The sequence below is a fragment of the Schistocerca nitens genome, chromosome 4 (genome assembly GCF_023898315.1).
Source record: "Schistocerca nitens isolate TAMUIC-IGC-003100 chromosome 4, iqSchNite1.1, whole genome shotgun sequence".
NCBI classification, from domain to species: domain Eukaryota; kingdom Metazoa; phylum Arthropoda; class Insecta; order Orthoptera; family Acrididae; genus Schistocerca; species Schistocerca nitens.
In genome coordinates this window covers 356,397,756-356,421,903 of record NC_064617.1, presented here as the reverse complement: position 1 = coordinate 356,421,903, position 24,148 = coordinate 356,397,756, and the positions used below count along the sequence as shown (strand labels likewise).

Here is a 24,148-nt window from a genome sequence, read left to right as displayed (position 1 = left end):
AGACTTCGTTCAAGGTTTCACTTTGCTACCGCAGTCCAAAACAGCAGTCTCAAGCCTGTAGCCCACAGCCAATGCAGTTTTTTGTTGTTTCCAGAAAGTGACCAATTCCACCAGCATCTGCACACAAAATGTACAGCCCCTGTCAATGTTTCACTACATAAAACATATATAATCATATGAAATAAAGTACTAACCCAAGTGACTGAATATTACCAGATGATCAGTGTGAGAGCTATGATTAGATCAGATGACATGGCTGTTACACAGGAGATGACACAAAACTTTGCTGTAAAACAGTGCAAACTGCAGTAAATTTCATAATTTTAATTTTTTCTTTATTTTCATTATTTTCTTCTTATAAGTATACCACAAGTACCCTAAGTACCATAAGTGTAACTAAAAGATGAATGCTGGCAATAGCGTCATACCAAATAGTAAAAATATCTGAATTACGCTTTTTGGCTCATTGTAATCAATGCCTCAATATGCAGTCATTTTGTTCTATTGTTATCTTTAATTATTTCCGTCTTCCTTGTTATTTGAAGGAAGGGAGGAAAAAAAAAAAAAAAAAAAAAAAAACACAACACTTGATTAATAAATAATATCTGAAGGTAACTAAAACTCTTTGCTAACATTATCTACTAGATATATTTGTATATTGATTGTAAAGTTTTTTGTTAACTATATGTACAAAGTGACTTTTCGTTGTGTACAGAAAATCAAATGATGTACAGGTAATGCTGCAATGAATTGAAAAGTTAAGTTCTGTTTTCACACAAACCAATTTTTACAAAGCTATCACTACTTATCCATAGCCCCTAAACTACTGGTTGGAAAAATAAAAATAAAAAAAACTAAATAGTTCATTCATGAAATGATCAGATTTTAGAGACTTCATGGAGCTCCTTTGTCTAGAAAAGCACATTGGGTGCAAAACACAAAAAAAAGTTTCAGTTAGTGAACAAGTGAACACTTGTGAAACTTATTGTAGGTACTTCCTTCAGGTTTTGCCAGATAAGTTAGTGAAGTTTATGAACAAATTTGGCATACTTTTACTTGCATATAGCCACTACATATTGTCAACATGAGCCTGGAAATCTTCTGTGTAGTTGTCTTTTTCCCCACATTTGCACATAGCTACCTGTTTTGGTCACAGGTAATTTCTGAATACTGTTCCTGCAAACAAAAGCCTTTGATATTAATTCTTTATGTAACCATCAAAAAATCTGGGGAGAGGAAGAGGAATTTTTATCTGCAAATTATTTGTACTTTCTGTAAGTGAAGTTTCTGTAGACATAGAAAAGTCACCGCATGTTGATGTGGTTCACTTCTAGTAGTTCTAATACACATTTTTCCTCCAGGACCTACTGTCATATGATGAAAATGAAATCTGTCTCACTCATAAGTTATTAGAATGTACATGTGATATAAATGGCCAACCATATGAGCAATTTGAGACCTGCAGATCTGAAGTAGACAATAGACCATCACAGCTGGGTTCTGTTCAGTTAAATTCCACACACCCTCACCAACGCATGAATCAGCTGCTTCATTGGGAACACCATAGAGCACCATTCAGATCAGGCTTCCTAGAGGTAGGAATTTAAATGTACTGTACATAGTTTTCATCAGTTTTATATGTTTTATATTAATGTTATAAACAGTTTCCAATTTTAAAGTGCAAAAGAAATTAAGAATTTCTTTTCTTATTCTTTACATTATCTACCCAAAAGTCCCTTGACATTTCATTTGTTGTGCTCTGTGTGACATCAGGCTATACTTCCAAGGCTGTGCAAGTCTAAGAACAATGCATAAAGTTCATTGGTCTGTTTTCTGTCAGAATGACAGACAGTAATATATAAGAGAGTAATGGCACATCTCAGTATAAATAGTTTGCTGTCAGATTCTCGGTCAGGTTTCAAGAAGGGTGTATCCACAGAAAATACTATTTATTCTTTTGAGCATGAGGCATTAATAGGGGTAAGTGGTAGGTTGAGGACAGTCGAAATTTTCTTTGAATTAACAAAAGCATTTTATTGTGTAGATAATAAAATATTATGCATAAGTCATAACACTATGGGATTTTATGATCAAGTGGAAAGCAGAAGCTTGTCTTTCAGTCTCAACAAACAGGGAAGAGAACGTAATATAAATGATGTAGCTAATAGGGTAGTCATTAACATCAGAACATGGCTTTCAGATAACAGATTAACACTTAACTTGAACAAAATGTAATGCATAAAGTTTTGGACATGGAACTCTTGTAAAAATGAAATTTTAATTTCCAAAGACGGTCAGACAGTCAGAGAAGTTGACCATTTTAAATTCTTAGGGCTGTGAATGTGGATGGAAGGCTATCATGAGAGTATCACATTAAGCATCTAATGCAGAAACTGAATGCTACTACCTTCACCATAGGAATTATCTTCACTGCCTCTGGTACTGAAGCACAAAACCTTGTTTACTTTGCTTCCTTTCATTCTATTATTTTGTATTATGTTATTTTTGGGACAACACTCTGCACTCCTCAAGAATATTTTTAGCTCAGAAATAAGCAGTCAAACTTATCTGCAGTGTTAGTTCTCAAACTTCGTGTAGGCCATTGTTCAGATGCCTCAGTATTCTAAGTCTGCTGTTCTTGCGAATGTATTCATTTTGTCGTGGGTTTTGTTGTGAAGAATATTGACTAATTCAACAGAAACAGCAACATTCATTCAAAGAACACTAGATGGGAAGATGATATATCCTTGGATAACACTTTCTTAAGCATTGCACACAAAGGTACACATTGTTCAGCATGTTTTATTTTGAATAGGCTTCCAGTAGAACTGAAAAAATTGATTGATAAACCCCATATTCTAAAATCCAAGTGGAAATGTCTCCTTGTGACACACTACTTCTATTATGCATAGGAGTTTCTCACAGTAGTTGATAACTTTTCTCTGTAATTTGTTATTTATTCAGGTACTCTTATGTTTTTTGTGTTTTATTAATTCTTCAGTTTTTTGTTTATAAATTTTCTAATTTGCATTCTGTAAACTACATACTGATTCATTCAGTGACCAATTAGCTTTGGCTAAAGTGATCCCGCAGAACATGATAAATAATTGTTTAAATAAATGACTGTTCCATCATAGCTAGAAACTTGTAATGGTAGAGTATGGCCCACACAAACTACATAAGCTACAGCCCATGCGTTTTGAGCTAGATTTTTAATATTCTTGATATTCTTGTTGAGTTAGATTTTCGATATTCTTGTGCTGTCTTTGTGCAAACTATTAGCCCTAGAGAAGAAGTTAATAGAACCATTTTTTGTATGAAATTTAATGTAGTGTAATTTTGTACTGTGACACGTTTCCCTGGAGGGTGCGGTTTTCGAGTTATTGAAGAAAAATGTACAAAAGTGATGTTAAATGTGTTCTGTCTTGGACACAATTCAGGATAGGCATATGTCCATATTAAGGTTTTTGTTCAGAATCACCCTTCAAAGTATGTACCTTTCCTTCTACTCACCGTGTATTCAGTGGATTTTTGTTTATTGTTCTGTCTCGTATAACAGTGTCAGTTGTTTTGTGTAGATAGGTTTTTATGTACCATACATATACAGCCTGTCCTGGTACTGATAAAATTACCAGCATAAAATAACAGTGTTATATGAGACAGAATAACAATTTTAAAAAAAATTGCTAATGAAAGCATAGAAAGGGAAGAAATATCTTCAACTAAAGCAAAAATAAACAAACTATATCCTGGGTAAGGTGGAATTTCTTTCTGATTTTGTGTATCTCACAATGTGTATTGAAGCTGCAACCAGTCCTCCCATTGCAGGTTCGATTTATTAAGATATATCTTTAACCACATTTGATGCCAAGAACCTACATTGCTTGACCAGACAGGAGAAGAATGAAAAGTAACTGTTTAAACTATTCCCACAACCTAAGTGGTTAAACAAAGATCTACACTCACTGAAATAAACAACGTCCCACCATCACACATTATGGTGGTCACTTCAGCAAAAAAGTAATGGCAGCCTTGATCAGATCCATAACATGAGGACTGATCAAAGATCAGAAATAGTACCAGAAAAAAGCCATTATACAAGAATGAAGGTATTGTTGTAAAACACCACAAGAGTACATTCTAAAAATGTCACCATTTGTTGTGTAGAAATCTGTAGATGGTATTGGTATTGGACACCTTCACTGGAGATGAAGTCATAAGCCAGGCAAACAACTTATTAAAAATCAGCAACATTGGAGATTACACATTGCTGTAGAAAAGCACAACTCAGTTATTGCAAAGTAGAAGTTACTAGCTGGACAACTTGTCTTACATAGCAGACCTTCCTCAAGAATAAGTCTGTTTATTAATGGAAACCATATCAACTTCCTGAATTGAAGCTTTACATATAGACAGAAAAACCATGTTGGGGGCTTTAATTTGTAATATGTCTAGATGTGATGTAAACTTCCAGAATAGAACATATAATTGTTGGAAAAGTAGAAAACTTTTAGTGTGACTAAAATTTAGTGTTTAATTAAGCAAAGTAAAACTTGTGCTGTTCTCAATATATGTAAAAGCATAGTACATATGTCTGAACGACCCTTATGTCTAAAATCTTCTTGCTGTTTTCAGTGTCAGGCATTTAGATATTTGGTGTTACTTTGTCAAATAAAAGTTAACATAAGAAATTTGTGAAAAAGGATTCTGACTCACCAATTCTGATGTCACGTTTTATGAAGCATCCTGGTAAACATCCAAGCTGGGTAAAGGTTGCTCAGTCAATGTTGTGGATGACAGGAGGGGTAGTGCAAATGGAGATAGATTTAATAATGTGGGGAAATGGGAGGAGGAGGAGAGGTACAAGAAAGGCTAAATATATGGGAACAAGTGGTGGAATGATGCAAAGAAGTGTGAAGTGATAGTCACAACAAGGAATAAAAAGAGAGAAGCAATGGATATCTGAACATGTATTACAAGGCAAGCACAAAAAAAAGTGAAAAGTTTCAAGTATGTGGGAAGCACAACAGAAGACAGCGGGAGGAATGATATGAACATTAGTGAAAGGGGAAAGCAAATCCATGGACATTTGCTGTAGTATCTACAGTTTTTATATATCTAAAAAGAAAGATGATGAGACTTACCAAACAAAAGTGCTGGCAGGTCGATAGACACACAAACAAACACAAATATACACACAAAATTCAAGCTTTCGCAACAAACTGTTGCCTCATCAGGAAAGAGGGAAGGAGAGGGAAAGACGAAAGGATGTGGGTTTTAAGGGAGAGGGTAAGGAGTCATTCCAATCCCGGGAGCGGAAAGACTTACCTTAGGGGGAAAAAAGGACAGGTATACACTCGCACACACACACATATCCATCCACACATACAGACGCTTGTGTCTGTATGTGTGGATGGATATGTGTGTGTGTGCGAGTGTATACCTGTCCTTTTTTCCCCCTAAGGTAAGTCTTTCCGCTCCCGGGATTGGAATGACTCCTTACCCTCTCCCTTAAAACCCACATCCTTTCGTCTTTCCCTCTCCTTCCCTCTTTCCTGATGAGGCAACAGTTTGTTGCAAAAGCTTGAATTTTGTGTGTATATTTGTGTTTGTTTGTGTGTCTATCGACCTGCCAGCGCTTTTGTTTGGTAAGTCTCATCATCTTTCTTTTTAGATATATTTTTTCCACGTGGAATGTTTCCCTCTGTTATATCTACAGTTTTTTATTGACAAGAACAACACACAAATATAAACAGCGGCAGTGAGCCAAGAACCAGAATCACACAAGCATGAAAGAACATTAACTGAAGAATACAAGTTCAGGTCAAATCTGATCATGAGTAATGTTCAGCCTACAATTAAACGTAAATGTCCAAGTCTCAGAGTGAAACCTCTGCTTAGCATGGCTGAAGCACAAGTGAGCAAGACCACACTGGTGGTGTGTAGGTGGAACACTCATCTGGCATCACGGACTGTCATTGTGTGATGCAGGTGCCCCTATGATGCCTTCTCATGGGTGGCACCAAATGAGAATGTTGCGGACATGGCGGCAACATATGTTGGCACACAACCACATCCCTCGCCTCCTCCGGGGAGCTGGTGCAGCAGGCATTGGTGAATGAAAGTGGAGGACCAACCATGTGGGCTCGCCGACGACGGGCTGTCATGGCCAAGGAGGCCAGATGGTCCACCTAGATGACCCAGCTGTAGTGGCTATATGTCAATATCAGCTGAAAGTCAATGGTACTTGTCACCACTGGCTCATCTGCACCCAAAGGGGCATCATTGTTGTGAGACTGGGGACCAGTTGTCTCTGGCCCATCAGGGCGTACAACTCGAAGGGGCCCAGATGGTAGCAAGCCATGCACAGTAAAGACCCCACAGATAGTGATGATGCAGGAGATGTGGTGTTGGTAGTGATGGAAAGAGGTTGATACGATGGGGAATGGGCCGCCCAGTGCTCCTGCTGAAGGGTGGCATCTAGGCAGCTGCCGTCGGACACCGGTATCCTGACATCACTGTCGTCCAAAAGCACAACAATCAGGGCACACCCGTAGTGCCAGGTGCCATGTGCCAAGTGTGGGGCTAGACTCACAGGAGTGTTTCTCACTGGCAGCTGCAGACGGGGTGTTTTAGGACCACACTGAGGATGCAGCTAGTTCTGGTGGCAAAAGAGGGGTAACCCCTCTGGCATTCACCATGAGCTTCTGCTGACTATAACATTGCACACACCATTATCGGCGCCCACTCAGGCTGCCGACCAAAAGTACATGCCCAGACTTGGTTGCCTGGAGCTTAATTCAACTGACACTAACACACATCAGGTAGTGGTGTGAAGCAGAGCATATGAAGCAACATCTGGAGCTGATCGTCGTGGAGGATTCTGCTGGGCTATGGCCATTCAGCAGGGTGGTCCTGTAGGTGCTGAGAAACAGAGGCAATGCTGAGTCTGCTCATGAATCAGCCAAGCACTTCTTTAACTGAGTCTTAAATGTACACGCCATAAACTCCACCTCCCCACTCGAGTGCAGGTACAATGTTTCAGAAGTAAGGTTTATAATACGATTGTGGGTGCAGAAAGTCTGGATCAATGCCGATGTGATCTGTGGCCCATTATCAGAGACAATTGTCTGGAGCAGCCCTTCGATCGTGGAAACCTAAGTGAGAGCCCGCAGAGTAGCTTTTGCCATGGTAGAATGCAGGCGCATGACATAAGGATAACTGGACAGTACATCAACTATCATGAACCACATGGTGTTATAGAAAGTGTCTGCAAAGTCAATCTGGGTGTGGTCCCACTGCTGTCTGGACATGGGCCATGTAGCACAAGTCCTCACAAACAGTCTTCTCAATTTCAGAATCAATGCCAGGCCAGTAGACAAATTGCTGTGCAAGGACCTTCGGGCATGTCATGTTCTAGTGCCCATGATATAGGAGAGTGAGTATGCAAGGTACACTGACACGAGGTTGTCTGTGTTGGTGTTAAGGAGAATTGCGCCATTGTTGACTACCAGCTGATGATGGAGGAGGAAATAATTGTAGAGCAGACCAGACACCTTGGCAGGCAAATGCTCATGCCTGCCACCACATACAAACTGCGTCACCTGATAGAGCACAGGATTTGACAGGTGGCCCGGACTATGCAATGCACCATCACTGGAAGTCAATCCACCACTTGCCGCAAATGATCATTGATTTGAAAACAGACAACTCAGCCTTGTTGAAGGCTGGGTCAGGTCCTATTGGCAAGTGCAAAACCACAGCCACATTTGTATGCTGTGCTGTCAATCTATAGTGACTCTCATAGTGACACACACTCCAAAACAAAGCTCAATGCTGGAGCCCAATCCTGCCACAAAGGTGCGAACAAGAGCCAAAAAATGCCACATGCGGCTTATGATCGGTGATGAGATGGAATTTGTTGCCATAGTTGCAGGTGTAGAACTTTCAGGTTGCATACATAATGGCCAAAGCCGCCTTTTTGATTTCAGAATTATTGTGTTATGCAGCTGTCAACATTGTTGAGACATACATGATAGGCTGTTCTGAACTGTCAGCTTTTTGCTGAACCAAGACTGTCCCAAATCTGGTGTAAGAGTGCCAACTCGCATCAGTGAATTGAGTAGCGACTTTATGCTGCTCTGTCACAGTCCTTCAGCCAAATGAAAGGAACAACCTTTTTTACACAGTTGTTGAGTGGATGCTTGATATCCATCGCACTGTGGAGAAATTTTAAACAACAAGGTACTTTACTCAGAAACGACTGGAGTTCCTTCAGGCTGTGTGACTGAGCGAGGTGGTGCAGTTATTAGCACACTGGACTCACATTCGGAATGATGATAGTTCAATCCCATGTGCAGCCATCCTGATTTAGGTTTTCTGTGAGTTCCCTAAATCATTTGGCAAATGCTGAGATTGTTCCTTTGAAAGGGCATGGCTGACTTCCTTCCTCACTCTTCCCTAATCCTATGGGACCCATGACACCGCTGTTTGGTCCCCTCCCCCAAATCAACCAACCAGGACAAGACCTCAGTTACACCTTCCCCAAGTCAACTTTTAAACAACACTCATCACCAGCCAGCTTCACGAGAATTTCGGTGGTTTGCGGAATGTTGTAGAAATCGACTATTGATTAGGCGTTAATAGTGGACTTAAAATCCCAGCACAAATGAAGCACCCCTGTAGGCTTATGAATTGCCACCAGAGGCATAGCCTACTGGCTATAATGAACTGGTTCAGTGATTCCAATGTCTTGCAATCCATCCAATTTGACCTTGACATCTGGTCGCAGGACAGAAGGGGTAGATAAACATGACAAAACTTAGGAATGGCTGTAGGTTTAAGCATTATATGAGCCTTGTTGTCCTCTGCAGTGCCTAGTACAGGCAAAAACAGAGACCTGAACTTGTGCCAGAGCTCATCCAATATCTGGAACAGAATGCAGAGGGAAACAAGAAACATATAATCCTGAACGTGAAACATGAATGTGTCGAGACCAGAAATGTTTCCTGATGTTGCATTGTCACTTCCAAAAACGTGATCGCCCTCATGACAAGCTGATACACAACGTTGATCATCAATTGGCATGAACAACTGACCAAACAACGATCAGTTTAGGAAAGAGCTGGTCCATCCAAGTGGTGGTGAGTTTCAAGATTCACGAGGGACCCAATGGCCCTGTTATCAACCTGCAAACAGAATGGCTATAGCTTAATGCACAGCGTAATATAGATCTTGCAGGGAATGCTGAGTTGCTGGCCACGCACTGCCGGAACACTACAGACATCTGTAAACTCCACATCTATGACCGAGGACAGCTGCGTGGGCAGCTAAGACAAGCAGCTGCTGTATGGCCATGTTTATGACAGGCCATGCAGTGTGCCTGCTGGTGGGGACAGTGACTATGGCCCTTCCCATGGAAAACCGAGTGAGGTGGCGCAGTGGTTAGACACTGGACTCATATTCGGGAGGACAACGGTTCAATCCCGCGTCCGGCCATCCTGATTTAGGTTTTCCGTGATTTCCCTAAATCGCTCCAGGCAAATACCGGGATGGTTCCTTTCAAAGGGCACGGCCGACTTCCTTCCCCGTCCTTCCCTAATCCGATGAGACCGATGACCTCGCTGTCTGGTCTCCTTCCCCAAAACATCCAGCCAACCTTCCCATTGAAACAATCAGGACACAAGGGGAACCTGTATTGGAAGAGGGCCACTGTCCAACAGCAAATGGCTGGAATCCGATGAGCATGACCAGGTTGAATAATGCTGTTGCTGTGGAACTGTATGCACCAACATGGCCTCCATGACATCCTCAAACTGTTCCGTTGCAGCCTGAGACAATTCAAATGCCTAAGTTATAGCCAAAACCACCTCTACTATCAGATCTTCGAACCACAAAGCCTTTCAACGTACCTCACTCTTCAGAGCAGAACAGACAGTGACGTTGCATGTTGGAGCGTCTGTATAGGAATGTTGACAACACGCACAAATAAATTTGCACTTCCTACTTAAACTGTGGAGGTCAGCCAAACACGTCTGATAGGACTGGTGTTGTTTCTTTTGGCATCTGTGGAACTCCATCCGGCAAGTAATGACATGGGTTTGCTTCAGGTAATGAGCACTGAGCAACTCACACATTTCAGAAAATGACAGTGTCACTGGCTGATTCAACATGCAAGTTTTTGAACAAATGAAATGTTTCGGGCTAAATCCAAGATGATAAAAAAAGACTTTTGGAAAGACAGGTACACTACCTGGAACACTGTGGAATATAGCTGTAAATATCACATGTGAGAGTCGCCATCGTCTTTTGCCTTTTTGAACGATGGAAATGATGGGGTTGCTGGTTGGTGTTCCAAAAGCGGTTGTGGATTGACTACGGCACTCTGCTAAGCTCTAATCAACTGATGAAGAAAATCTAATTGCTGCTGTTGTAGCTCAAACTGCTGTAGTTGCTGTTTAACCTGCTGTTGCTGTTGTAGCTGAAGCTGCCATTGTTGCTGTTTAAATTGATGTTGATGTTGTTACTGCTGTTTTAATAACTGAACCATCACTAGAAGCACAAGAGAACAAGGCCACACTGGCAGCGTGCTGCGGGGAATACTCATCTGGAGGTGGCACTGCCATAGAGTGAAGCAGATTCCCCCATATTGCCTTCTCGCAGAAGTAAATAATTTGGGTTAGTATTTTGCAGCGACGACCTATTAAACTGATAGTTGAGTAATATTCACATCTCTCAGCAGCTACATTCTTTAGAATTCGAACTATCACATTATTCATGAAGTCTTAGGGTATTTTATCTGTCGTGTACATCCAGCACACCAGATGGACTAGAGTAATAGTTTTGTCATAGCTGCTCTCCCAAAGGAATACAGGGGTATTATTATTATTCTGAATGTTGTTTTCTCAAAGGGCCTCATTTCACCTTAGGTCTTTCAATGCCCTGTTTAATTTACCTTGCAGTGCCATACATCTCATCTCATTTTCATTTATTTCATCTTGCCTTTCTATTGTATTGTCTTCAGTTTCATTTCGCTAGTGTATCCCTTCTAAATATTCCTCCAGCAGCATATATGAACATGAAAGTCACATCATTAATTGTAAGACAGCCTGGGATTCTGCTACAACAGAGCCTTGAAAATTGTCCTGGTAATGTCTGTCATTAATCAAGGCAAGACAAACCAAAAAATGTTACATAGGAGATACACTCCTCGTTATGTCTTGCTGCAACACAACAGTTCACATTAGTGCATAGTTTGGTAACAGTGGAAAATAAAAAATAAGAGCGCAGGTGTGTGTGTGACACACACACACACACGCACACACGCACATACCATAACTAGAGAGCTCCCAATTTTGAAAGTGTGTGTATCAGGGAGCTCTACAGCTATGTGCCCTTTTGTGGATCATAACTACAACCTCTTGTTATGATATTGAACATATCAGCTTTACAATTACAGTAGATCATCTCAGTGGGGAAGAAGGCAACACACTGACCATTTACATGCTGGATATAATGCATTTAAGATACATCTGGAGAAATTTATCTTCTTCGTCTTCATAGATGATAGTGGACTATATATTTTGAATTTAGGATACCTACTAGCTTTTTCATAAACTACATTTGACGCAGAAAATCTCTGCCTTTATTAGTGAAGTCCTTGAAGGATTTTGCTCTTTTCTTGATTAACCAATGTTGTTTCTGTATTCCATGTTAGAGCATATGTGGAAATATTCTTTAAAGCAATATAAGATGTCATAATTGATGCTGCTCACAGTTTACACAAATAAAGGATGCCAACACTGCTTCTCTTTATCTACAGTTGAGTGTGATATTCAACAGAAACACACAGTATTATGTGGCGAAGTGGACTGGTTATCTGCCCACTATGGCAGCACCGTTATATTTAAGCCCAAGAAGTTGGGATGTGAGGTAGCAGTGGCGGACACTTCAGTATTGTTACAAGTGGAGTAATGGCATGCTCAACAAGTCTTTACATTCCAGTGAATGAAGAGCTCATTTAGGACAAGAGCAGCAACAGAACATACAATATTTCTGTCTTTTGCTGCTCACAGTGCTTCACAGGTAGAATCTGTAAAACTACCTTCACCCGTGATGTCACTATTTTACACAATGGTGTCTGTTGATTCATCATCTGCTGTGTCAGTCGTAGATGGTAATGCTAATTCTGTGTGTCCGATTTTCTTATATTTTCAGTTTCTTTGTCCAGAGAAGTATCTTTCCTGTAGTAGTAATCACACATCCTTTTTTGGCCTTCCAAGTCTTATAATGTCAGAACAGTAAAAGCTACTATCACAGCATCAGAAGCAAACTGTCTGTGTGGTGGAGGCTAGTGTTTTTGGCTAAAGCAGTGAAATTGATGAGGAAGCCACTGAAGCAACATTATATGGAGAGACTTGCAGTGGGCAGGGTAACTCACAACATTTATTTAATATCAGCAAAAACATCAGCCATTATTTTTTTAGGTTAGGAAATGAGATGCTTGGCATATTACGACTGCGAATTTTATTCTTTGCAACATTCTAGACCAGCTCTTTGAGACTTAGGTCTAGATCATATGGCAGCATTAGGTAAGGAGCCTTTTTCCATAATTTTGTCAGTGGAATAAAAAGGGGAAGGTCGGTGGTCATTAATGCCAGTTGTTCAACTTTCCTTGTCTCTACTGTACATCTTTTTTATGTCCATTTCTACATAACAGTCCAAAGTGTTCTTGCTGCAGTCATAGAGGAGAAGCAAGTATGAAATGAAAATCTGCATTCATAACAATGAAATGTTACCTCGAACTGTTGTTTGATAATACTCTTTGAACAATTTATTCACAATGTAATGTGTATGAAAAATAGTAAATCATTGGCCACATTAATTCTTATGCTTCATTTTTTCCATAAAAAATCTGATGTACTATGCTCTTTTTGCAAGTATGTTCTTTCATCTGCATCAAATGACTTGTTCATTCTGGCACCTTTTAAAATTAAATCCCATGGATGAAAAAAAGTTTTTCTTTACTAGCCCAGCACCCTAGTTCTGTGTGATAAAAGCTATGAAGCTTTTTCAAAAATGGTGTACTTTGTGTTTTCATAATATCACAACAATTGCTGTCTAATAATATATTTATCTATATCATCAGTGAGATATTTGTTGTGTGCATTCTACATGTCCTGCTGTGGAGCAGATATTCGAATCCTGCTTCACTCTGCATAGTGTTCCTCATTCAATAATTTGCACGCCGTTGACATTCTTAACTTTTGCTTGTCATCATTTGGTTGCACCTTCCATTGCTTTCTCTGTTGGCATTACCACACTTTTCCCATTCTCATTGTCAGTAAAACTAATGATGTTAACAGCAAGTTGTCATCACTTCCTGTGAAGGTATTTTCCATGGTCGCTTTTTCTGATCGCATTACTTGCTAGACAATGTGATGTAACATCATGCACTATTTTGAACTGCAGCTTGACTGTACCTGGCCATGTGATGCAAGTTAGCTCCTACTTCAGCCAGATTACCAGCTCACGTTGCCAAGTAGTAACTAAGTGTTATGAAAATATAAATAAGGGATTTGTCTCTATTTATATAGAGAAAGCATTATTAGTATTTTGTATAGTATTTTACACGATCTTAAAGTGGACCTGCAGATACTGACATTAGAGATTTTTGTGTTATCACAATATCGTTCAAACAAATAGGATAAGATTTACTCTTAACCACTGGGTATTGAGCCATTACTTTCTCTCATTGGTATCGAACAGTGAATGCACTCACTAATAATCAACCAAATACAGATGCATTAAATTTTCTTCAGCAGACACTGCATGCACTGCCAACTAACATTAGTTTAAAAACACATCCCCTAAGGAGTTTATATAAATAATCGCATTAGTAAATGCTAATTCTGTGTGTCCGATTTTCTTATATTTTCAGTTTCTTTGTCCAGAGAAGTATCTTTCCTGTAGTAGTAATCACACATCCTTTTTTGGCCTTCCAAGTCTTATAATGTCAGAACAGTAAAAGCTACTATCACAGCATCAGAAGCAAAAGGGGAGGTTGGCAAAACTTATAGGTGACAGCATAGGTGGGGGTGGTGGGATCACTCATGGGAAAATTCCGGTAGTTGTGGGTGTTAGAGCTGTACCTTTTTTAGATTGAAGTCAGCTGATAGGTATTCCTGCTTAAGGGAAGTCTCTCTAACAAAGAAACCACTTTCTACAAAGCTTGGGTATCCGATTAATGAGGGAATTAGTATATTTCATCAAAATATACAAGGTATTAGAGATAAAGTTAGTGAACTGCTTATAGATGTTGACTCTGAAATTATTGGTATATCTGAACACTTCTTAAATAAGGAGATAATTCAGAGGCTTCCTTTACCAGGATACAGGTTGGCTGGCAGCTTTTCTAGGAGCTCTTTGCGGTGTGGGGGAGTAGCCATGTATGTGAAAAACGGTATCCCATTTGAGTCAATTGATGTTTCAAAGTACTGCACTGAAAAGGTGTTTGAATGTTGTGCAGGTGTGGTTAAATTTAGTGGAGCTAAACTTCTTACTGTTGTTATTTATAGATCCCCAGACTCCGATTTCACAACATTTTTGCTAAAGCTAGAGGAGGTTCTTGGTTCACTTTATAGGAAATACAAAAAGTTAGTTATATGTGGTGACTTCAATATTAATTGTATAAGTGATTGTGCAAGGAAAAGGATGCTGGTGGACCTCCTTAATTCATATAATCTTATGCAAACCGTATTCTTTCCAACGAGAGTGCAAGGGAACAGTAGAACAACCATAGACAATATTTTTGTTCATTCGTCATTATTAGAAGGGCATTCTGTTAGCAAAAAGGTGAATGGCCTTTCAGATCATGATGCACAAATTTTAAGTCTAAAAGATTTTTGTGCTGCAACACGTGCTAAATATAGTTACCAACTTTTTAGGAAAGCTGATCCAGTTGCTGTACAGACTTTTTTAAACCTTATCAAGGAACAAGAGTGGCAAGATGTTTATGGTGCTGATACAGTAGACGATAAATATAATGCTTTCCTCAAGACTTTTCTCGTGCTCTTTGAAAGTTGCTTTCCGTTAGAACGTTCAAAACAGGGTACTAGCACAAACAGGCAGCCTGGGTGGCTGACTAAAGGGATAAGAATATCTTGTAGAACAAAGTGGCAATTATATCAAAACGTTAGAAACAGTCACAATCTAAATGCAGCAGCCCATTACAAACAGTATTGTAAGGTGCTTAAAAATGTTATTAGGAAGGCAAAAAGTATGTGGTATGCAGATAGAATAGCGAAGTCTCAGGATAAAATTAAAACCATATGGTCAGTCGTAAAGGAAGTGGCTGGTCTGCAGAGACAGGTCGAGAATATAGAATCAGTGCGTAGTGGGGATGTCCGTGTTACTGATAAGTCGCATATATGTACAGTACTTAATAATCACTTTCTGAATATAGCAGGTGAACTAAATAGAAACCTAGCCCCAACAGGGAATCATATAGCACTCTTAGAAAAAAGTGTTCCGAGACTGTTACCTGAAATGCTCCTCCATGATACTGACAAGAGGGAGATTGAGTTAATTATTAAATCACTAAAGACCAAGAACTCTCATGGATATGACGGGGTATCTAGCAGAATACTGAAGTATTGTTCCACGTATGTTAGCTCAGTACTTAGCCATATCTGTAACTTTTCCTTTAGGAGTGGTCGGTTTCCTGACCGATTAAAGTACTCGGTAGTGAAGCCACTTTATAAAAAGGGAGACAGGGATAATGTTGACAATTATAGACCTATTTCTATGCCATCGGTGTTTGCTAAAGTTATCGAGAAGGTTGTATATACAAGGTTACTACAGCATTTAAATTCACATAATTTGCTGTCAAATGTACAGTTTGGTTTTAGAAATGGCTTAACAACTGAAAATGCTATAGTCTCTTTTCTCTGTGAGGTTTTGGAAGGATTAAATAAAAGGTTGCGAACGTTAGGTGTTTTCTTTGATTTAACGAAGGCTTTTGACTGTGTTGACCACAAAATATTACTGCAGAAGTTGGAACATTATGGAGTAAGGGGAGTAGCTTACAATTGGTTCGCCTCCTACTTTAAGAACAGAAAGCAGAAGGTAATCCTCCGCAATATTGAGAGTGGTAATGATGTTCAGTCCCAATGGGGCACTGTTAAATGGGGCGTTCCCCAAGGGTCGGTGCTGGGGCCACTGCTGTTTCTTATTTATATAAATGATATGCCTTCTAGTATTACAGGTGATTCAAAAATATTTCTGTTTGCTGATGACACCACCTTGGTAGTGAAGGATCTTGTGTGTAATATTGAAACATTATCAAATAATGTAGTTCATGATATAAGTTCGTGGCTTGTGGAAAATAATTTGATGCTAAATCACAGTAAGACTCAGTTTTTACAGTTTCTAACTCACAATTCAACAAGAACTGACATTTTAATCAGACAGAATGGGCATGTTATAAGCGAGACGGAACAGTTCAAGTTCCTAGGCGTATGGATAGATAGTAAGCTGTTGTGGAAAGCCCATGTTCAGGATCTTGTTCAGAAACTAAATGCCGCTTTATTTACCATTAGAACAGTATCTGAAATAAGTGACATTTCAACACGAAAAGTAGTCTACTTCGCATATTTTCATACGCTAATGTCATATGGTATTATTTTTTGGGGTAATTCTTCTGATTCAAAAAGGGTATTTTTGGCTCAAAAACGGGCTGTTCGAGCTATGTGTGGTGTAAGTTCGAAAACCTCTTGTCGACCCCTATTCAATAGTCTGGGAATTTTGACATTGCCCTCACAGTATGTATTTTCTTTAATGTCGTTTGTTGTTAGCAATATTAGCTTATTCCCAAGAGTTAGCAGCTTTCACTCAGTTAATACTAGGCAGAAATCAAATCTGCATGTGGAATGCACTTCCTTGACTCTTGTGCAGAAAGGAGTGCAGTATTCTGCTGCATCCATTTTCAATAAGCTACCACAAGAACTCAAAAACCTTAGCAGTAGCCCTAACACTTTTAAGTCTAAACTGAAGAGTTTCCTCATGGCTCACTCCTTCTATTCTGTCGAGGAGCTCCTGGAAGAGCTAAAAAATTAAGCAAATTCCAGTGTTACATTCTTGATTTTCTTTATTTAAACTAACGACTTGTCGCCTGTATATGTTTCTTATATTTCATTTCATTCTGTTTCTACAATCGTGTTATAATTTCATGTATTGACTCGTTCCATGACCATGGAGACTTCTCCTAAATGTGGTCCCACGGAACAATAAATAAATAAATAAATAAATAAATAAAAAGTAATGATTCTGCTGACTGTGATGGTGTCTTTGGCAGAGCATTAAATGCTGGTGCAGGACATATTTATCAACAGACTAAATATGCCATATTACAACCATGCATAAAACTGAACATTTTTGGCCTTTCAAGTCTTATAATGTCAGAACAGTAAATGCTACTATCACAGCATCAGAAGCAAACTGTCTGTGTGGTTGAGAGGCTAGTGTTTTTGGCTAAAGCAGTGAAATTGATGAGCAAGCCACTGAAGCAACATTATATGGAGAGACTTGCAGTGGGCACGGTAACTCACAACATTTATTTAATAGCAGCAAACACATCAGCCATTAATTTTTTAGGTTAGGAAATGAGATGCTTGGCATATTACGACTGCAAATTTTATTCTTTGCGACATTCTAGACCAGCTCTATGAGACTTAGGTCTAGATGATATGGCAGCATTAGGTAAGGAGCCTTTTTCCATAACTTTGTCAGTGGAATAAATTATAGATATATTTCATTACTTTCAGTCTTTTCAAAAGTTTTTGGGAAATTGGACTATGATCTACAGGTTTGTCACAGTAAGTCAAATAATAAAGTTAGACACTGTGTATATGCCTTGCACCAGCTTAACTCACAACACACGAATTACTCAGACTGTATTCATCCATTATTTGAGAATGAGAGCACTGTGTGACTTCCAACAAATGTTACACATTATTTCAAGTCTTCTCAAAACTTTCTCTCACTGACATTCCCACTAAGTAATGAAAGGAAAAATGTTTATTCCTTACAACACTTCCACTGTTCATGCAGTCAGAATCCAGCATCAAACAAGACATTTTAATCTATTACTTCTTAACTACTGCTTTTCGCAAGACATTTTGCTTGCAGTATCTCGACGTTCCACTAAGTGTACCTCCAAATTTATGTCATCGTATGGCACATAATTGGAAATGGAAATATTTTAGGCCTTATAGTTACAAACATGCCTGACCTTGTAAACATTGTAGTATAAGAGACAAAGATTATTGATTATGATATCATCAAAGTGACAGTGTTTACTAATGTTAATAAATCCAACAAGAAGGCTATGACAGTGTTTATGCTGGAAAGAGCAGATAAGCAGTTGGTAGCAAACTACTTAGACAATGGGTGGACGTCCATTTGTTCCGATATGGTGGGCATAGAGAATTATGGGCAAAGTTTGAAATGTTTGTAAAATGTGTTATGGAGAAGTCTATGTCTACTAAATGAATTAAGGGCAAAAAAAGAAAAGAAAAAAGAAATGTTTAATAACAAATTTTAGAAAATGCTGAGGAAGCAGAGATTATTGCATACCTGGTCCAAAAACAGCACTGATATGTTGACAGGAAATAGTTAGTAGAAATTCCTGCATTTATAAAAACCATCAGTGCTCAAAGCATGCAAAAACTTCCACTGTCATATTTAGCAAAAGGTCCTCCTGAGTATCTGAGAAAATTCTGGTCCTACTTAAAATCACTAAATGGATTGAAGACTTCCATCCAGCCACTTGTCAACAGTCTGACGTGGCAACAGAAGACAATAAAGAAAAAATTAAGTTTTAAATTTTGCACTCAAGAAATCATTCATGCAGGAGGATGTACAAACATACCATCATTGGACTGTTGCACAGATTCTTGTATTGAGTAACAGACGTTTCTGGTGTAGAGAAGCAACTGAAAGAGTTGAAAACAAATAAGTTGCCAGATCCAGATGGAATCTCAATTTGGATTTACTTAGCTTACATTTATTGTTCATATCTTGCCCAGTGCAAAGTCCCAAGCGACTGGAAAAAAGTTCGAGTGGCTCTTGTTTAGAAGAAGGGCAAAAGAACAAGCTCGCAAAATTACTGACCAATATCCTTAAAATTAGTTTGCAGCAGAATTATTGAACATATTCTGTGTTCAAATATAATAAATTTCCTTGAGACAGAAAAGCTTTTGTCGACAAATCAGCATAGATTTAGAAAACATTGCATGTGTGAAACTCAGCTTGCCCTTTTCTCATACCATGGGAGAAGGGAAAATGATAGATTCCATGTTCCTAGATTTCCAGAAAGTGTTTCAAACTGTGCCCCACATTAGGCTGTTAGCAAAGGTTCAAGCATACAGAACAGTTTCCCAGATATGTGAGTGGCTCGAAGACTTCTTAAGTTACAGAACCTGGTATGTTGTCATGGACAGTGAACATTCATCAGAAACAAGGATATTATCAGGAGTGCCCCAGTGATATGTGACAGGGCCACTCTTGTTTTCCATATACATAAATGATATGATGTATAGAGTAAGCAGGAATTTGTGATTGTTTGCTGATGATAATACGTAGTATATGGGAAAGTATCATTTTTGATTGGCTGTATAAGAATACAGGAGAACTTAGACAGAATTTCTGTTTGCTGTGCTGAATCTCAGCTTGCCATAAGTGTAGAAAAATGTAAGTTAATGCAGATGGGTAGGAAAAATAATTCTATAATGTTCAAATACAGTATTAATGGTGTGCTGCTTGACATATTCATGTCAATCATGTATCTAGATGAAACATTGCAAAGCAATATGAAGTAGAATGAGCATGTAAGGACAGTAGTTGGGAAGGTGAATGGTCAACTTTGGTTTATTTGGATAGTTTTAGGAAAGTTTAGGCAATCTACAAAGGAGACCACATACAGAACACTAGTGGGACCCATTCTTAAGTACTGCTTGAGTGTTTGGGATCCCCACCAGATCAGATTAAAGGAGACATTGAAGCATTACAGGGTTCGATCAACACATGAGTATCACACAGGAGCTTCGTGAACTGAAATGGAAATCCCTGGTGAGAAAAAAGCATTCTTTTCATGAAACACGATTGACAGTATTTAGAGAACCAGCATTTGCAGCTGACTGCAGAGTGCTTCTACTGCTACCAACATACATTGCACATAAGGACCTCAAATAAAAGATAACAGAAATTATGGCTTGTTTGGTAATACACAGGCAGTCGTTTTTCCTTCTCTCCAATTGCAAGTGGAACAGGAAAAGAAATGACTTCTGGTGTTACAAGGTACCCTTACCCTGCACCATATGTTATGTGTGGGGTGTGTAATGTAGATACAGATATGACATCTTAAACATTGAGATATGTGAAAAACTAGCAAATTACTCACACTATTCATCCATTGTTTGATAATGAGAGCATTTAGCAATTTCCAGCAGACTTTAAAAGGTCTTGCATGAGCATACAAAAAGAGTTGTCACATTTGGTTTACCAGTTTTGGTTTTGACTTACTCATTAATTTATGGGTGAATAGTGGAAAACTAATAAAATCAACATACTTAAGAGTTTTGCTTCTTCAGCCATAAAGGCTTTACACAATTAAAACCAAATATTCAACACACTAATCCATTTGTAAAGTAATTAGACATCGTAAGCAGTTTTGTACATGAGAATTTGGTTCTGTAAAGAATTGGTGTGGAGGGCTGTAATATTATAGGATTTAAGATGTCTCTTTTACATGGATGGAGTTTTAACTGCATGACAGAAAGAATAATGTCACATTGACAAAATTGTGTCACTGGAATAAAACTAACCTCACAAGAGGTAAAATAAAATGTGTGTCCCTAAGAGGACTGGTACACAGCTCACTATTAATCTTAACCTATCAAAATGCTTTTCCAATGACTTAAAAGGATGGTTTGTATGCTAATCAAAGATCCAAACTCAGCATGGCCCAATGCATCTCAGATTATAGCTGGTTCACAGCAAACAGTTTTAAGTATTAATTTCATTCACATTCATATTATGTGGATTCAAAGAATCAGGAAAGATCTACCACCATCAAAAGTAGAAATCTATGAGTGTAAAATTCCATAGAATCAGTACATAGGTAAACAAATCAAGGAGCTTAATTCAACTGATTTTGCTCTCACGCATATCTAATATTGTGTTGACACAGGGACAAGTTTTTTGATCTTATTTCGTGTATGTTCTCTCCCTGTTAGCTTATGGAATTGTCTTCTGGGTTGATGCACCTGAAGTAGAAGTAAACAGTAAGAATATTGTGTAAAATGGACAACTGCACAATTTATGAAGGTCTTGTAATTCTTACACCCACTTCCTAGTATGTTTACTCCTCAATAATGTTTTGCACTAACAGTAAAAATCAGTTTTACCTGAGCTGTGACTAATCAAAATACAAGGTACAAAAATAATTTGCATGTAGAGTTTGCCTTCTTGTTTAGGGTTCAGAGTAGATTTGTCTGTTTCAGTGGAAAGTCATTCAAAAGCTTCCATCTAACATAAAACAAGAATTGAAAAACCCTACCAGATAATTAATCAATGAAAATAGCCAATATTTAAAATATAATGTAAGTGGCTAGATAAAAAAAATCTACTCACCAAGCAGTGGCAGGAGAACACATATAAAAGATATCATTCAGAGCCAGTGGCTCCTCCTTCTGACTGAAGGATTGAAGGGGAAGTAAGTGGAGTGAAGGAAAATGACTGGTGAGGTTTAAAAAAAGAGTTTGGAAAAGTCACTCCAGGTCAGTGGAACCTTACTGGATGGGATGAGAAGGAAAGATTGATTGTTATTCTTCCTACACATTATCTGAGTATCTAGACTTAAGGATTGAAAATTCTTCTTAGTTACATGGTAAGTAAGAGTGTTCTTTGTAAATCTGTATGCCAAGTAGTAATGTACTGTAAGCAGGACTATCTGAAAAAAAAAAGTAATCAAGCAAATATTAAGCTATCAATAAGTGATAATAGCATCTTTTTAATACAAGTGCCAAAGCACTTCACGTGCAATGATGTGTGTTAGCAGAAAGCAAGTGCAAAAGAATAAGTGTATAGGTGTATGTTAATTGTTGGTAGTTCAAACATACAGCAAATAATGTCACCCCTAAGGGAAATGGCGCCAAGAAATAGAAATGATCAGTTTTTGCACTCCATGTTTTCTTGGAGGTCTCTTTAAACACATTGCAGATACTGTTCTGGCAGTCATAGAACGAAGAAAGCGCAACAAACTACTGTTTGTAGCACTCATAGAAATGAACAATGGCTTTTGTCTTGTATCAGAGGTCACACGTCAGTCATTCATATGAATGCCAGAGGGGTTTAAGAAGACTACTCATGCTCACGCTGTTTCAACGAAGCTCACAATTTTCTGTATTGTTCCCAGAACTGACTGGGGCTCTCTGATGAAAGACAAATAGATTTTGTGACAAACTAGGCTGTGACTTCCAAGACTTGCGTAGGATTGAGAAATGTTGGGTGCAATGCATATGAGAGACTGCTACCCAAGTGGCTGACTGTGTAGAATGCATGCAAGGGAGTTTTACACTAGGTGACTATCAATTCAACTCAGATAGCTGTAGGAAATCTTGAAGTGTTATTGTAAGACTCAAAAAACAGCCTCCACAGATAAAATGATTAAAGTCATACTTATCAGCTGCTGAAGCTTTCATGAAAAGCCTCAGAGTTTGAAGCCTTACTAGAAACAGTGGAACTCCTATAACATAAAGTTTTGAAAGCTGACTAGAACTCAGATTTGACAACAGTGAGATTTTTGGGGTAAATCTAAGTGTGTATCAAAAGGATAGACTGTTGGGAAATGGAGATGGTGCATTTGTCACAGTAGACAATATACTCAAATCTACCAAGGCAGAGCCGGCCGCGGTGGTCTAGCGGTTCTAGGCGCTCAGTCCGGAACCGCGCGACTGCTACGGTCGCAGGTTCGAATCCTGCCTCGGGCATGGATGTGTGTGATGTCCTTAGGTTAGTTAGGTTTAAGTAGTTCTAAGTTCTAGGGGACTGATGACCACAGATGTTAAGTCCTATAGTGCTCAGAGCCATCTACCAAGGCAGAAACTGAAACTGAATCTGATATTGTTTTTGCAATATTCAGCATCCAGGCTGGCTTTTTTTTTTTTAATTATATAAAAAGATTGACCACCAGGATTGACCCTGGATGTAACTGAGAACTTCAGGGCAAAACTAAGTGCATTAGGATGTATTCATATGTTTGTCAGTCATACTGTCATTGTTGGAGGACTGGGTGAATTACAGTTTTCTAAGTGGTGGGTGTGACAAAATATCAAGCAAAACATTACTAAATTCATCCTCTGAAAACTACGCATAGCACATAATTGACAAGCCCACTTATTATGCAAATACATTGTATCTGTTGGCAAAACACAGGCATTACCTCTGTGAGGATGTCCTCATTGAAAGGTATCAGTGACATTGAAGCAGCTGTAGCAACAATGATTGATAAAGTACAAAGATTAGCTAAAACAAGTATGAAGATTTATACATTCAGGAAACTAGATAAAGAGACAGCCTTCTCATATCTCAAAGAAGAACTTGCAACATTTACCTGTGAGCAGGAGCATGTAGAAGAACTGTGGCTCAGATTTAAAAGAATGGCTGATCATGCACTGGATAGATATTTAAAAGTAGAACAGTTCACAATGGGATGGACTGTCCCTGGTTTACAGTCACGATAAAGAAACTTCTAAAGAAGAAGTGACTACTGCGTAATAGGTGTAAAAGAAGACATGGAGCTACAGATAGAGAGACACTGAGTCAAACATACTTGGTTGTCAAGAGGGCAATGCATGAGGTCTTGAACAACTGATCGTGCACTGGATAGATACATCGATAAGCCAAAACATAATGACCACTGCTCACCATGAGACTGAATGCTGCCTGATGGCACTGCAGGTGTGTGCCGCAGTAGGGAAAGTAGGTAAGCAGAAAAGCGATGAATGGGGAATCATTCTAGCAACATTGCAGGCCACAAATGGGGAAATTTACGGACATCAGTGACTTTAGCAAAGGGCAGGTTGGTATG

General features: G+C 38.8%; 1 protein-coding gene across 6 annotated transcripts in view; it reads left to right on the top strand.

The window, feature by feature from the left end:
* The window catches only part of LOC126253094 (DNA repair and recombination protein RAD54B-like), a 357,224-nt gene that overhangs the window by 320,705 nt on the left and 12,371 nt on the right, over positions 1-24,148 (top strand). For 3 of the 6 annotated variants that reach the window (XM_049954200.1, XM_049954201.1, XM_049954198.1), the window contains one exon: positions 1,362-1,595. The exons of 2 other annotated variants lie outside the window; for them this stretch is intronic. In XM_049954200.1, the coding sequence (XP_049810157.1) occupies positions 1,362-1,595 (234 nt within the window). Of the gene's footprint in view, positions 1-1,361; positions 1,596-24,148 lie in introns of those variants that run through there. One more of the 6 variants, XR_007545900.1, reaches the window with a different exon arrangement.